The sequence below is a fragment of the Rhinoraja longicauda genome, chromosome 10 (genome assembly GCF_053455715.1).
Source record: "Rhinoraja longicauda isolate Sanriku21f chromosome 10, sRhiLon1.1, whole genome shotgun sequence".
In the NCBI taxonomy this organism is placed as follows: Eukaryota; Metazoa; Chordata; class Chondrichthyes; order Rajiformes; family Arhynchobatidae; genus Rhinoraja; species Rhinoraja longicauda.
The window spans coordinates 58,842,384-58,858,703 of NC_135962.1; the positions used below are offsets into that span (position 1 = coordinate 58,842,384).

The 16,320-nt window shown below is 51.7% G+C and overlaps 1 protein-coding gene across 2 annotated transcripts in view; it reads right to left on the reverse strand.

The window, feature by feature from the left end:
- Nucleotides 1–884: 884 nt before the first annotated feature.
- The window catches only part of ccdc88c (coiled-coil and HOOK domain protein 88C), a 173,581-nt gene continuing 158,145 nt past the window's right edge, over nucleotides 885–16,320 (reverse strand). For both annotated transcript variants that reach the window (XM_078406949.1, XM_078406950.1), the window contains 4 exons: nucleotides 15,644–15,850; nucleotides 12,764–12,838; nucleotides 10,402–10,691; nucleotides 885–6,247 (listed from right to left, as the gene is read on the reverse strand). In XM_078406949.1, coding sequence (XP_078263075.1) covers nucleotides 5,471–6,247; nucleotides 10,402–10,691; nucleotides 12,764–12,838; nucleotides 15,644–15,850 — 1,349 coding nt within the window. In that variant the 3' untranslated portion in view covers nucleotides 885–5,470. The remainder of the gene's footprint in view (nucleotides 6,248–10,401; nucleotides 10,692–12,763; nucleotides 12,839–15,643; nucleotides 15,851–16,320) is intronic.

The following is a 16,320-nucleotide window of genomic DNA, read 5'->3' on the forward strand; positions in this document are numbered from 1 at the left end:
ATCAACTCTACCCGCTGTGCCACCGTGCCGCCCTAGAATGGGCACCAAGATACGGTGGCGCAGCGGTAGAGTTGCCGCCTTACAGCGAATGCAGCGCCGGAGACCCGGGTTCCATCCCGACCACGGGCGCCGTCTGTACGGAGTTTGTACGTTCTCCCCGTGACCTGCGTGGGTTTTCTCCAAGATCTTCGGTTTCCTCCCACGCTCCAAAGACGTGCTAGTTTGTAGGTTAATTGGCTGGGTAAATGTAAAAATTGTCCCTAGTGGGTGTAGGATAGTGTTAATGTGCGGGGATCGCTGGGCGGCACGGACCCGGTGGGCCGAAGGACCTGTTTCCGCGCTGTATCTCTAAACTAAACTAAGACACAAGGGAAGACGACTCATGGAGAGAGCTTTGGGAACCTCTTAGATACTATACGTGGGATTCTTTGCCACAGCAGGCTGCGGAGGCCAAGTCAGTGGATATTTCTAAGGCAGGGATAGGTACTTCATTAGTAGGGGTGTCAGGGGTTATGGGGAGAAGGCAGGAGAATGGGGTTAGGATGGAGAGATAGATCAGCCATGATTGAATGGCGGAGTAGACTTGATGGGCCGAATGTTCTAACTGTACTCCTATTCCTTATGACCTTACTCTCTTACATATGTGTTCATTTACTTACAAACCTCAATACTCAGATATTGAAACCCCTCTTCAAGGATCAAATCTGTATAAGCAGTTGGAACTGCTAATTAACCAGGAATAAGAGATGAGCAGAACATGTTACATTTCAATGAACACATGAACTTTCTTTGCAAGCGAATGTCCTTTCTGGGAAGGCTCCAATGAATCACTTAATTCTGGAATCTCAAAATTTATTTGCAAATAATTAAATGTTAGCTGGAAAAGTAACATTTTTTAATTGAGCTTCGGTCCGCATCTTACAGGCCAGAAATAATTGACAAGATTAATTACATCAAAGCCCACCTTCCTGAACCTTATCTACATAAAGGAAATGTACAACACCAAGGATATTTCTTGCTCCTCAGAGCGCTTTGTGGAAAGCATTTTATCGGGACGCATCACAGCTTGGTTTGGGAACAGCTTTATCCAAGACCGCAAGAAATCGCAGAGAATTGTGGACGCAGCCCAGACCATCACACACAAACCAACCTCCCTTCCATCGACCCCATCTACACCTCACGCTGCCTCGGCAAGGCCAGCAGCATCATCAAGGACCAGTCTCACCCCGGCCACTCCCTCTTCTCCCCTCTCCCATCGGGCAAAAGGTATAAAAGTGTGAAAACGCATACCTCCAGATTCAGGGACAGTTTCTTCCCAGCTGTTATCAGGCAACTGAACCATCCTACCACAACCAGAGAGCAGTGCTGAACTACTATCTACCTCATTGGAGACCCTCGGACTATCCTTGATGGGACGTTGCTGGCTTTACCTTGCACTGAACGTGATTCCCTTATCATGTATCTGTAAATGGATGGATTGTAATCGTGTATTGTCTTTCTGCTGACTGGTTAGCATACTACAAATGCTTTTCACTGTACTCTCTCGGTGCCCGTGACAATAAAACGAAACTGAACTGATCATGAGATCCTGTGAAGGTGGTGGAGACTCTGAAGTTCATTCAGTCTCCACCAGCTCCTCACCCACCCAACGACAGAGAGTGTTCTTCCCAGGTGGGGCTGTTTCAGGAGTGGAATGCCCAAATAGCACAATCTCTGTTAACCTTCCAGTTGAATCCCAGATTTGTAAATTAACAACGACAACAACAACACCAAATAAAAATCAGGGAAATGACAAAGCAGTATGATACAATCAAGACCTGGAAAAATACAGCTAAAAAAAACAGATCTTAGGACCGATAGATGAACCTGCTTGCTTCAGTTTGTGTCATTCAGAGTCATGCATCGTGACGTGGTGCCTGGTTACAGAATATACATTTCAGCGGCAATCCCACGTGGGACTAATCTCTCTCTATTTACAGTTATTTACAGGGTGAAGGAACAGCAATGCACAGGGCAGTAAGGATCAGTGTTGAAACGTATTCAAAGTCTTGCCACAATGGGAAGATGTTTCCCTCCTTGGAGCGTTCCTCCCTTGCATCTCCCGATAGACGATCGGCACGGTATTAGTGGCGTGCACCTCGTGCACAACTGGGTCGAGTGCAAGGATTAGTAGCCAAAACCTTGCACGATTTGGTCGAGTGCAAGGATTAGTAACCGAAACCTTGCACGATTTGGTCGAGTGCAAGGATTAGTAACCGAAACATTGCACGATTGGAGAGTGCAAGGATTAGTAACCGAAACATTGCACGATTGGAGAGAGTGCAAGGATTAGTGACTCACACCTTGCACAACAATGGGGTTTCTCCACCCACTGCCCCCCGCTGCTCCAAGCAACGTATTTCCTTCCATCTCCAGCTACGCTTCTGGTCCTTACCCTCTGCTGCAGTAACATCTTCATCCACACTTACCTCTTGCACAACTGGATAGAGTGCAAGCTCTATCAATTTACACCGTGCACAACTGGGATAGGGTCCAATGACAAGTGACTTGCCCCTTGCACAACACGGATAGAGTGCAAGGATTAGTGACGTGCCTTGCACAACTGGATAGAGTGCAAAGATTAGTGACTTATAATTGCACAACTGGATAGAGTGCAAGGATTCATGACTTATACCTTACACACTTGTAGAGTGCAAGGATTAGTGAAATACCTTGCACACTTGTAGAGTGCATAGATTAGTGACTTATACCTTGCACATATAGAATGCAAGGATTAGTGACATACCTTGCACACTTGTAGAGTGCAAGGATTAGTGACATACGTTGCATACTTGTAGAGTGCAAGGATTAGTGACACACCTCGCACACTTGTAGAGTGCAAGGATTAGTGACACGCCTCGCACACTTGTAGAGAGTGCAAGGACTAGTGACACACCTCGCACACTTGTAGAGAGTGCAAGGATAAGTGACACACCTTGCACACTTGTGGAGATTGCAAGGATTAGTGACACACCTTGCACACTTGTAGAGTGTGCATGTGCATGTTTTTGGGGGAAAGGAGGAAGGGGAAATGATGAAGTAACATTTCAGACAGTTTCCTCTGAGGGAGGGCCGCGTTGAAGGAGGTGGCTTTAAAGTACTAAACAGCCTAGAGCAGTTCCATCATGACATGGTGCCACTGCCCAGTAGTGTGGGGGAAAGCAGATTTAACCCATCTCTCAAAAGGGAACCAATTCCTGGAATAAACAATTATGCAGGGAAGCAACAAAGTTCAGGACTTAACAAAACGCTATTTTAAAGAGGCGGGCTAAACGTGATCTGTGGTTCCGTAATCCAATGCCTGTGATAGAAATGTGCAGGAAGGAACTAGGGTTGCCAACTGTCCCGTATTAGCCGGGACATCCCGTATCTTGGGCTAAATTAGTTTGTCCCGTACGGGACCGCCCTTGTCCCATATTAGTAAGGTCGCCAACTTCCTCACTCCCAAATAAGGGACAAAGGGTGACGTCACCGCCCCGTGCCCCACGTGACCTCACCCAGCCTTTATCTCCCTACACCTATCTCTCGTTTCCCTTATCGCTAACCAGTCTGAAGAAGGGTCTCGACCCGAAACATCACCCATTCCTTCTCTCCGGAGATGCTGCCTGACCCGCTGAGTTACTCCAGCTTTTTGTGTCTAGCTTGTGATAGAAGTCCGACCAAGCACGTTGAACATTAGATGGGTGGATGATTTATGAAAGATGATGTCCTTCGCCTTTTGCAAGGGGTAAGTGTAGGTTCAATTAAAACTGGTTGTCTGCTTGGTGAAAATGGGCGATGAATTAGAGTCAATTTGAACCATTGCCCTTGTGTAGGAACTCAGCGGGTCAGGCAGCATCTGTGGAGAACATGGATAGGTGACGTTTCACAGGGTGCTGGAGTAACTCAGCGGGTCAGGCAGCATCTGTGGAGAACATGGATGGCTGACGTTTCGGGTCGAGACCCTTCTTCAGGCCGATTAGAACCTGTTCCAATGCACACATTCCAAGAACAACCTTTCCTTAAACCCTATTGGCTCGATATCCAGATAAAGTGTTACTTCACTCTTCGATTTACATTAAAAAACACAACTCCAAATGATTGTGATTTAAGTCGGCGTGCAGGTTATCTTCCGGTTGGAATAGTCTTTAAGTAAACTCCTGACTAGTCCGTAATGAAAGAGGAAAGGGGTTTTTTCTTTAAAGATGGACACAAAGTGATGGAGTAACTCAGCGGGTCAGGCAGCATCTGTGGAGAATATGGATGGGTGACGTTTCACAGAGTGCTGGAGTAACTCAGCGGGTCAGGCAGCATCTCCGTAGAACATGGATAGGTGACGTTTCACAGAGTGCTGGAGTAACTCAGCGGGTCAGGCAGCATCTGTGGAGAACATGGATGGGTGATGTTTCGGGTTGGGACCCTTCTTCAGACTGAGAGTAGAGGGGAGGGAACTGGAAGTGGGAAGAGGTCAGAATCCTAAAGGGGGAGGTTGGGGGGGTCAGGGGGGAGTCTTGGCCATTGATGGCTCTGGTCTTTTCTGGTCAGCACTTAACAAAAGCTTTTCACTGTACCTCGGTACACGTGACGATAAACTGAACTGAACGACGTCCAATTTGAAGAAGGGCCCCAACGTGAACCATGGTGACACTTGTGTAAAGACTCAGTGTGGTCTCACATCTTCCACTCGTAGTGTGAGTGGGCCTAGTGAATTGTCACTGAACTGTGTACAAAAAAAAAAGAACTTCACTGTAATTCTGTGGACGCGAATTTGTGAATTGTGTACACAGTTGTGAGTCTGTGGTATTCTCTGCCACAGAAGGCAGTGGAGGCCAATTCACTGGATGTTTTCAAGAGAGAGTCAGATTTAGCTCTTAGGGCTAACGGAATCAAGGGATGTGGGGAGAAAAGCAGGAACGGGGTACTGATTTTGGATGATCAGCCGTGCTCATAGTGAATGGCGGTGCTGGCTCGTAGGGCCGAATGGCCTACTCCTGCACCTATTTTCTATGTTTCTAGGAAAATAACTGCAGATGCTGGTACAAATCGCAGGTATCACAAAATGCTGGAGTAACTCATGGCATGGGTGAACATCACCCGTTCCCTCTCGCCAAGATGCTGCCTGACCTGCTGAGTTACTCCAGCATTTTGTGATACTTTCTATGTTTCTAGGTACGAGTGAAGGCTGAAGGGTCCTGACCCGAAACGTCACCTATCCTCTTTCTCCACAGATGCTGCTTGGCCCGCTGAGTTACTCCAGCACTCTGTGTTTATCTTTGGTGCACACCAGCGCCTGCAGTTCTTTGTGTGTGCTTGGGGTTTGTTGCTGCGTGAGAGGGGTCTGGGGCCCGGTGTTGTCTGGGTCACACACAGCCTTACTCGTACCACACAGTCTGTGGGTCGGTGCTGGGGTCAGGTGAGGTGGCTGGGCTCCTGGGGCCCGGTGTTGTCTGGGTCACACACAGCCATACTCGTACCACACAGTCTGTGGGTCGGTGCTGGGGTCGGGGGAGGTGGCTGGCCTCCTGGGGCCCGGCGTTGGGTCTTCGGGGGGCCGGGGAGCGTTGGCAGGCGCGGGGGAGGAGGTCTCCGTGGCCCGGCGGTCGGCGGGAGGGGGCGGGAGGGTGAGGGGGAAGGCCTTGTCTTTGGGTGGGGCCAGGGACAGGCGGCGGGGGTCGAGTGTCCGGCAGAGGAGGTCCAGCTCCGGGTCCGGGTCGGGAGTGCGGGCTGACCGCGGCCTCTCCCTCTGCTCCGCGGCCCGGCAGTCTGCCATCGACCTCCAGCCCCCCCTGCCGTTGCTGCCGCCCTCTCTGCCCAGGGCCGGGGGCTCCAGGCACCCCCGCGGCTGTGTGTCCTGCCTCTGCGCCTCCCGCCTAAGCAGCAGGTCGGCCGAAGCCAAGCTGACGGCCCTGGTCAGCGGTCCCCCTCTGCACGACGACCGCGGTGGGGGTGGCCCGGCCTTCTCCACGCCCGAGCCCGCTCCCACGCCCGCTTCCACGCCATCCCCGTGCCCGGGGGGCGTCTGGCCACACGGGGAAACGCTGGGAGACTCGTGCCTGGGGGTCTGGGGGCTCGGCCTGATGAACTGCCCCGGCCCGGACACGCTCCCATCCGCCGGCGCCTTGGCGGCACGTCCAGCGTCCGTCTCCACCGTGCCCGGCGGCCCGCTGATCATCAACGGCTCGCTCCTCTTCCTGAAATAGTCGCTCAGTAACTCGTCCCGAGAACTCGCCTGCAACGGCAACGACAAAAGGCACCCGTTAAAGCATGCCACCGCCATCCAGCGAGACTGGCCGAGAGACACAGCGAGGAGACTGGCACCCCGGCACACCGGGTACGGGACCACCAGACAGGCACCCCGGCACACCGGGTACGGGACCACCAGACTGGCACCCCGGGTACGGGACCACCAGCGGGGAATATCTCCCAGAGAGAGACGGAGAGAGAGAGACACACACAGTGAGAGAAACAGAGGGAGGCAGGGAGAGACAGACAGACAAAGAGGGAGAGAGGGAGAGAGAGAGAGAGAGAGAGAGAGAGAGAGAGAGAGAGAGAGAGAGAGAGAGAGAGAGAGAGAGAGAGAGAGAAACAGAGGGAGGCAGGGAGAGACAGACAGACAAAGAGGGAGAGAGACAGACAGACAAAGAGGGAGAGAGGGAGGGAGAGAGAGAGAGAGAGAGAGAGAGAGAGAGAGAGAGAGAGAGAGAGAGAGAGAGAAACAGAGGGAGGCAGGGAGAGACAGACAGACAATGATGGAGAGAGAGAGAGAGAGAGACAGAGAGAGAGACAGAGAGAGAAACAGAGGGAGGCAGGGAGAGACAGACAGATGGAGAGAGAGAGAGACAGAGAGAGCGAGAGAGGCAGAGAGAGCGAGAGAGGCAGAGAGAAACAGAGAGAGACAGACAGACTGAGGTGGAGAGAGAGAGAGAGGCAGAGAGAGAGGCAGAGAGAGCGAGAGAGGCAGAGAAACAGAGAGAGACAGACAGACTGAGGTGGAGAGAGAGAGAGGGGCAGAGAGAGAGGCAGAGAGAGAGGCAGAGAGAGAGGCAGAGAGTGAGAGAGAGAGAGAGAGAGAGAGAGAGAGAGATGGAGAGAGAGAGAGAGAGATGGAGAGAGAGAGAGAGAGGCAGAGAGAGAAACAGAGACAGAGAGACAGACAGAAAGAGTGAGAGAGAGAGAGGGAGAGAGAGAGAGGGAGAGAAACAGAGAGAGAGACAGAGAAACGGAGAGAGACAGAGGCAGAGAGAGAGACAGAGAGAGGGACAGAGAGAGAGAGACGCTAGGGAGAATTTTTACATTTGCCCAGCCAATTAACCTACAAACCTGCACGTCTTTGGAGTGTGGGAGGAAACCGAAGATCTCGGAGAAAACCCACGCAGGTCACGGGGAGAACGTATAAACTCCGTACAGACGGCACCCGTAGTCGGGATGGAACCCGGGTCTCCGGCGCTGCATTCGCTGTAAGGCAGCAACTCTACCGCTGCGCCACCGTGACCGCCTGGAGTGGTGACTCGGATTCTGCCCCTATTACTTATGATCTTATGACCAATCAACTCAATGAATCAATTAGAAAACCAGCAGCAGGCACTTATGAAGATATTTCATGATTCTCTATGAAGATAGATTCTGCAAGAGAAGACACAGTGCTGGAGTAACTCAGCGGGTCAGGCAGCACCTGTGGAGAACATGGATAGGTGACGTTTCACAGAGTGCTGGAGTAACTCAGCGGGTCAGGCAGCATCTGTGGAGAACATGGATAGGTGACGTTTCACAGAGTGCTGGAGTAACGCAGCGGGTCAGGCAGCATCTGTGGAGAACATGGATAGGTGACGTTTCACAGAGTGCTGGAGTAACTCAGCGGGTCAGGCAGCATCTGTGGAGAACATGGATAGGTGCAGGTTTTGGGTCGGGACCCTTCTTCAGGATGTCAACCAGTTCCTTCCTTCTGTGCTCTGTCTGGGCTAGAATAGAATCTATTCTATTTACTGAATTTCATAAGATCATAAGTGATAGGAGCAGAATTTGGCCATTCGGCCCATCAAGTCTACTCCGCCATTCAATCATGGCTGATCTATCTCTCCCTCCTCACCCCATTCTCCTGCCTTCTCCCCATAACCCCTGACACCCGCACTAATCATCCATCTCTGCCTTAGAAAATATCCACTGACTTGTGGCCTCCACAGCCGTCTGTGGCAAATAATCCCACAGATTCACCGCCCTCTGACTAAAGAGGTTCCTTCTCATCTCCTTCCTAAAGGAACGTCCTTTAATTCTGGGGCTGTGCCCTCTAGTCCTAGACTCTCCCACTAGTGGAAACATCCTCTCCACATCCACTCTATCCAGGCCTTTCACTATTCAATTTTTGTTCTTGTTTATTATATTGTTTCCAGAGTATTATGTTTACATATTCTGTCGTGCTCGAGACAGACAGAGAGAGAGACAGAGAGAGAGAGACAGAGAGAGAGAGAGAGAGAGAGAGACAGAGAGAGAGAGAGAGAGAGAGAGAGGCAAGCAAGAATTTCATAGATGTGTTTGGGACATTGGATAATAAAGCACTCTTGGCCGTTGAAGGATTCCACCACCCTCTGACTATTTTGTGTTTGTGTTTCACCTCACAAGAATGTAACGCCAAACATTTTAAACCTCATCTGGTCACATTTGAAACCGACATGTTATACAGGAAGGAACTGCAGGTGCTGATTCAAACTGAAGAAAGACACAAAAAGCTGGAGTAACTCAGCGGGACAGGCAGCATCTCTGGAGAGAAGGGATGGGTGACGTTTCGGGTCGAGTCTGAAGAAGGGTCTCGACCCGAAATGTCACCCATTCCGTCTCTCCGATGATGCTGCCTGACCCGCTGAGTTACTCCAGCTTTTTGTGTCTGTCTTCGGTTTAAACCGGTCGGTGTCTGCCGTTCCTTCGTATGCAGAAGTTACTTGTCTCATTTGGACGACAAAGAGGAAGTGAAAAGGGGCGCATTCGTGAGTCACAGGATCAGGGGTGGGTACGTCCACACATTAGTGGAACTGCCACCACACTGAAACCACACTGACATTGCTGCACAGTACTGACCAAGAGGGAGGTACAGGGAGAGTGGGTGTGTGAGGGGGAGAGGGAGGGGGAGAGGGAGAGGGAGAGAGAGGGAGAGGGGGAGAGGGGGAGAGGGAGAGAGGGGGAGAGGGAGAGAGGGGGAGAAGGGGAGAAGGGGAGAGGGGGAGAGGGGAGAGGGAGAGGGGGAGAGGGGAGAGGGTGAGGGGGAGAGGGGGAGAGGGAGAGAGGGAGAGAGGGAGAGAGGGAGAGGAACAGAGAGAGAGAGAGAGAGAGAGAGAGAGAGAGAGAGAGAGAGAGAGAGAGAGAGAGAGAGAGAGAGAGAGAGAGAGAGAGAGAGAGAGAGAGAGAGAGAGAGAAACAGAGAGAGAGAGGAACAGAGAGAGAGAGGAACAGAGAGAGAGAGGAACAGAGAGAGAGAGGAACAGAGAGAGAGAGGAACAGAGAGAGAGAGGAACAGAGAGAGAGAGAGGAACAGAGAGAGAGAGAGAGAGGAACAGAGAGAGAGAGAGGAACAGAGAGAGAGAGAGAGAGAGAGGAACAGAGAGAGAGAGGAACAGAGAGAGAGAGAGAGAGGAACAGAGAGAGAGAGAGAGAGGGACAGAGAGAGAGAGAGACATGTGTGGACATGTGGGGCATCTTAGTCAGTATGGCAAGTTGAACTGAGGGCTTGTTTCATAACACTATAAGACATAGGAGCAGAATTCGACCCATCAGCTCTACTCCGCCATTCAATCATGGCTGATCTATCTCTCCCTCCTAACCCCATTCTCCTGCCTTCTCCCCATAACCCCCGACACCCGCACTGATCCCTGGACACCAGAGACTGAGAGGGCAGTCACGGTGGCGCAGCGGTAGAGTTGCCGCCTTACAGCGCTTGCAGCGCCGGAGACCCAGGTTCCATCCCGACTACGGGTGCTGTCTGTACGGAGTTTGTACGTTCTCCCCGTGACCTGCGTGGGTTTTCTCCGAGATCTTCGGTTTCCTCCCACACTCCAAAGACGTGCAGGTTTGTAGGTTAATTGGCTCTACGGTATAAGTGTAAATTGTTCCCTAGTGTGTGTATGTGTAGGATGGTGTTAGTGTGCGGGGATCGCGGGTCGGCACCGACTCGGTGGGCCGAAGGGCCTGTTTCCGCGCTGTTTCCGCACTCCAAAGACGTACAGGTTTGTAGGTTAATTGGCTGGGCAAATGTAAAAATTGTCCCTCGTTGGTGTAGGATGGTGTTAGTGTGTGGGGATCGCGGGTCGGCACGGACCGGGTGGGCCGAAGGGCCTGTTTCCGTGCTGTATCTCTAAACTAAACTGAGCTGGGCTCGAGCATCGGACCGCTACTTACACCGGCTGCCGACTGTCCGCTCTCCTGCAGGAACTCCTCCAAGGTCACCATCTCGTTGCCCGGTGAGCCCGGTCTTGCCCTGCCCTCTGGTCTGTGCGCCACCCTCTGCAGGGTTCTGTAGGGCAGGGGGCTTGCCCGCACCATGCTGGCGTCTGGCCTGGCGCTGGGCAGCGTGGCTGAGCTGGAGCGGTACAAGGCCTTCTCCCTGGGGCCTGCCCCCACGTCTCGGCTGGGGACCAAGTCTTCGCTGCCCGGGCTGTCCGCTCCGTGACCCGCGACGTCCTCAGCTCCTGTCCAAAGCAAACACAGTCACAGGGTCAACCTGCGTAGGGAGAAAACTGCAGATGCTGCTTAAAACCGAAGGTAGACACAAAATGCTGGAGTAACTCAGCGGGTCAGGCAGCATCTCGGGAGAGAAGGAATGGGAGACGTTTCGGGTCGAGACCCTTCTTGAGACTGAAGAAGGGTCTCGACCCGAAACGTCACCTGCCCATGTTCTCCACAGATGCTGCCTGACCCGCTGAGTTACTCCAGCACTCTGTGAAACGTCACCTGCCCATGTTCTCCAGAGATGCTGCCTGACCCGCTGAGTTACTCCAGCATTTTGTGCTTACCACTCGAGGTTGGCACGGTGTGGAAACAGGCCCTTCAGCCCAACTTGCCCACAACGGCCAACGGTCTGTGGCCTCCTTTTGCTCTGGTGTTTTATTTCATTCTTCACATATTTAAACTATAACGTTTTATTCTTCATGTTTTAATGTTTTAATGTTTTATTCTTAACTGTTTACTGTATGTCGTGTCGTTACTTGCGAACAAAGCACCACTTGGCTAATAAAATTTAAATCCATGTCCCAACTACATTAGTCCCAATTGCCTGCATTCGCTCCATAGACAATAGGTGCAGGAGTAGGCCATTCAGCCCTTCGAGCCAGCACCGCCATTCAATGTGATAATGGCTGATCATTCTCAATCAGTACCCCGTTCCCGCCTTCTCCCCATACCCCCTGACTCCGCTATCCTTAAGAGCTCTATCTAGCTCTCTATTGAATGCATTCAGAGAATTGGCCTCCACTGCCTTCTGAGGCAGAGAATTCCACAGATTTACAACTCTCTGACTGGAAAAGTTTTTCCTCATCTCCGTTCTAAATGGCCTATCCCTTATTCTTAAACTGTGGCCCCTTGTTCTGGACTCCCCCAACATTGGGAACATGTTTCCTGCCTCTAACGTGTCCACCCCCTTAATAATCTTATACGTTTCGATAAGATCCCCTCTCATCCTTCTAAATATACCCCCAAAACCTATCCATGTTCCTGTCTAATTCTCTCTTAAAAGTTGGGATAGTCCCAGTCTCAACTACCTCCTCAGGCAACTGAACCATTCTATCACCAACTAGAGAACAATCCTGGCCTCCCATCTACCTCGTTGGAGACCCTTGGACTATCTTGAATCGGACTTTACCTTGCACAAAACGTTATTCCCTTTATCCTGTATCTAAACACTGTGGACGGCTTGATTGGAATCATGTATAGTTTTTCCACTGACTGGTTAGCATGCAACAAAAAAGTGTGTACTGTACCTCAGTACACAATAATAATAAAATAAACTATCACAAACTAAACGAGGAGCGTTGGACACCACTGGGCCTGTACTCGCTGGAGTGCAGGAAGATGAGGGGGGACCTTATTAGTGGCCCTGGTGAGACCACATCTGGAGTATTGTGTGCAGTTTTGGTCTGCTAATTTGAGGAAGGACGTCCTTGCTATTGAGGCAGTGCAGCGTAGGTTCACCAGGTTAATCCCAGGGATGTTGGGACTGTCATATGAGGAAAGATTGGAAAGACTGGGCTTGTATTCACTGGAGTTTTAAGAAGGATGAGAGGGGATTTTATAGACATATCAAATTATGAAAGGACTGGACAAGCTAGATGCAGGAAAAATGTTCCCAATGTTGGGGGAGTCCAGAACCAGGGGCCACACAGTCTAAGAATAAAGGGGAGGCCATTTAAAACTGAGGTGAGAAGGAACTTTTTCACCCAGAGAGTTGTGAATTTGTGGAATTCTCTGCCACAGAGGGCAGTGGAGGCCAATTCACTGGATGAATTTAAATGAGAGTTAGATAGAGCTCTAGGGGCTAGTGGTATCAAGGGATATGGGGAGAAGGCAGGCACGGGTTACTGATTGTGGATGATCAGCCATGATCACAGTGAATGGCGGTGCTGGCTCGAGGGGCCAAATGGCCTCCTCCCGCACCTATTTTCGATGTCTACCTTATTTAAATGTACCGGATGATGGTGAAAGGCCTGGATAGAGTGGATGTGGAAGGGATGTTTCCAGTGGCAGAAGAAAGATCACCGTGACTTACCGAGGCTTGCGTTGGCATTCTTGGTAAACTCCGATTCAAGCGGCAGGGCCCGAATATCGTCGTCCGAGTTGAACCCTGATTGAGTGAGGAAATGAGACAAGCAGAGAAAACAAATGATGAGTTACCCAGAGTCACCCATCCAAGCCACTAATAACAGCGTTCCCGAGGGTTGCCAACGTTCTCACTCCCAAATACGGGACAAGGTGACGTCAGCGCCCCGCGCCCCACGTGACCTCACCCAGCCAGCGGCCACGTGCTCCCGCTCCACCAATGGCGGCCGCCCGGGACGGGAGACGAGTTGCCACGCAACCTCCATCAGGCGGCGCCCGGGCCTCTGGGCCTACAGCTGCCTCCGCGCCTACAGTGTCCGGGCCTACGGTGTCCGGGCCTACGGTGTCCGGGCCTACGGTGTCCGGGCCTACGGTGTCCGGGCCTACGGTGTCCGGGCCCACGGTGTCCGGGCCCACGGTGTCCGAGCCCACGGTGTCCGAGCCCACGGTGTCCGGGCCCACGGTGTCCGGGCCCACGGTGTCCGGGCCCACGGTGTCCGGGCCCACAGTGTCCGGGCCCACAGTGTCCGGGCCCACAGTGTCCGGGCCCACAGTGTCCGGGCCCACAGTGATCGGGCCCACAGTGATCGGGCCCACAGTGATCGGGCCCACAGTGATCGGGCCCACAGTGATCGGGCCCACAGTGATCGGGCCCACAGTGATCGGGCCCACAGTGATCGGGCCCACAGTGATCCGGCCCACAGTGATCGGGCCCACAGTGATCGGGCCCACAGTGATCGGGCCTACAGTGATCGGGCCTACAGTGATCGGGCCTACAGTGATCGGGCCTACAGTGATCGGGCCTACAGTGATCGGGCCTACAGTGATAGGGCCTACAGTGATCGGGCCTACAGTGATCGGGCCTACAGTGTCCGGGCCTACAGTGTCCGGGCCTACAGTGTCCGGGCCTACGGTGTCCAGGCCTACAGCTTCCGGGCCTACTGCGCCCCCCGGGCCTATTACGGGACAATGGCGGTCCCGTACGGGACAAACCAATTTAGCCCAAAATACGGGATGTCCCGGCTAATACGGGACAGTTGGTAACCCTAGCTTTCCACCCCCTCCCCAATTGTAGACACAGACACACCCTCTTTACAAACTCAATCTCTATCTCACAAGTTCACACAGAAACATAGAAAATAGGTGCAGGAGTAGGCCATTCAGCCCTTCGAGCTGGCACCGCTCAATATGATCATGTCTGGTCATCCACAATCAGTACCCCGTTCCTGCTTTTTCCCCATATCCCTTGAGTCCTTTAGCCCTAAGAGCCCTATCTAACTCTCTCTTGAAAACATCCATTGAATCGGCCTCCACTGCCTTCTGTGGCAGAGAATTCCACAGATTCACATCTCTCTGGGTGAAAAGGTTTTTCCTCATCTCAGTCCTAAATGCCCTACCCCTTATTCTTAAACTGTGACCCCCTGGTTCTGGACTCCCCCAACATCAGGAATATTTATCCTGCATCTAGCCTGTCCAATCCCTTAAGAATTTTATATGTTTCTATAAGATCCCCTCTCATCCTTCTAAACTCCAGTGAATAAGTTATAGGAATTAGGCCATTTGGCCCATCATGTCTACTCCGCCATTCATTCATGGCTGATCGCTGCCTCCTAACCCCATTCTCCTGCCTTCTCCCCATAACATTTGACAACCGTTCTAATCAAGAATTTGTCTATCTCTGACTTAAAAATATCCACTGACTTGGCCTCCACAGCCCTCTGTGACAATGATTCACTACCCTCTGACTATAGAAGTTCCTCCTCACCTCCTTTCTAAAAGCGCGCTCTTTAATTCTGAGGTATCTGTGATGCTTGCTATCCCGGGGATCAGTGATCTGGGTTCGACCGCTCCCTCTGGTGCTGTCCGTGTGGAGTTTGCACGTTCTCATTGTGATTGTGAGATCCCTGGGCTCGACCCTGATCTCGGGTTGCTGTCTACGTGGAGTTTGCATGTTCTCCCTGTGGCTGCAAAGTGTCAATAGACAATAGACAATAGACAATAGACAATAGACAATAGGTGCAGGAGTAGGCCATTCAGCCCTTCGAGCCAGCACCGCCATTCAATGCGATCATGGCTGATCACTCAATCAGTACCCCGTTCCTGCCTTCTCCCCATACCCCCTCACTCCGCTATCCTCAAGAGCTCTATCCAGCTCTCTCTTGAAAGCATCCAACGAACTGGCCTCCACTGCCTTCTGAGGCAGAGAATTCCACACCTTCACCACCCTCTGACTGAAAAAGTTCTTCCTCATCTCCGTTCTAAATGGCCTACCCCTTATTCTCAAACTGTGGCCCCTTGTTCTGGACTCCCCTAACATTGGGAACATGTTATCTGCCTCTAATGTGTCCAATCCCCTAATTATCTTATATGTTTCAATAAGATCCCCCCTCATCCTTCTAAATTCCAGTGTATACAAGCCCAATCGCTCCAGCCTTTCAACATACGACAGTCCCGCCATTCCGGGAATTAACCTAGTGAACCTACGCTGCACGCCCTCCATAGCAAGAATATCCTTCCTCAAATTTGGAGACCAAAACTGCACACAGTACTCCAGGTGCGGTCTCACCAGGGCCCGGTACAACTGTAGAAGGACCTCTTTGTAGAAGGTCCCCAGTGTTCAGTGACCTGGGTTCAACACTGCCCTCGGGTGCTGTCTGTGTGGAGTTTGCACGCTCTCCCAGTGACTACATTGGCTTCCTGTTTTGACAAGAGTGTGACTCTGTCTGTGTGGAGTTTGCACGCTCTCCCAGTGACCACATTGGCTTCCTGTTTTGACACGAGTGTGACTCTGTCCGTGTGGAGTTTGCACGCTCTCCCCCCGTTTCCTTACCTTTGGTGGAGGGGTGCCGCCTGGCGTTTATCCTGGGCGTGGAGTGGGAGGCTGCGGTGAGGTGGATGGCAGAGGTGGAGAGGGCCAGGGGGCCCAGGTCCGTGCCACGACCCCGGGTCCCCAGGGTGCCCTCGGGGCTGGGAGTCACGCTGGGCGACGGCGATGAGCCCCCGCACATCTCCCTGTGTCTCTGGACTTCACGCGGGGCTGCAAGAGACGGGAGACCAGACTGATTACCACCCTGCATTGTGGGAGAGGGGCGGAACAGGGGTGGAACCACAGATCACAGACTCAGCAACTGAACAAGGCTTTGTTTGACAACAACCCATGCATCGTGTGACAGCGATGAGCTGAGCTTAGTTTTAGTTCAGTTTAGTTTATTGTTACCTCTACCGAGGTACAGTGAAAAGCTTTTTGTTGCGTGCTAACCAGTCAGCGGAAAGACAATTCGTGATTACAATCGAGCCATTTACAGATTCAAGATTCAAGATTTTTAAGATTCAAGATTTCAAGATTCAAGATTTCAAGATTCAAGATTTCAAGATTCAAGATTTCAAGATTCAAGATTTCAAGATTCAAGATTTCAAGATTCAAGATTCAATTTAATTGTCACATGTACCAATTAAGGTACAGTGAAATTTGAGTTACCATACAGCCATACTAAGTAAAAAGCAACA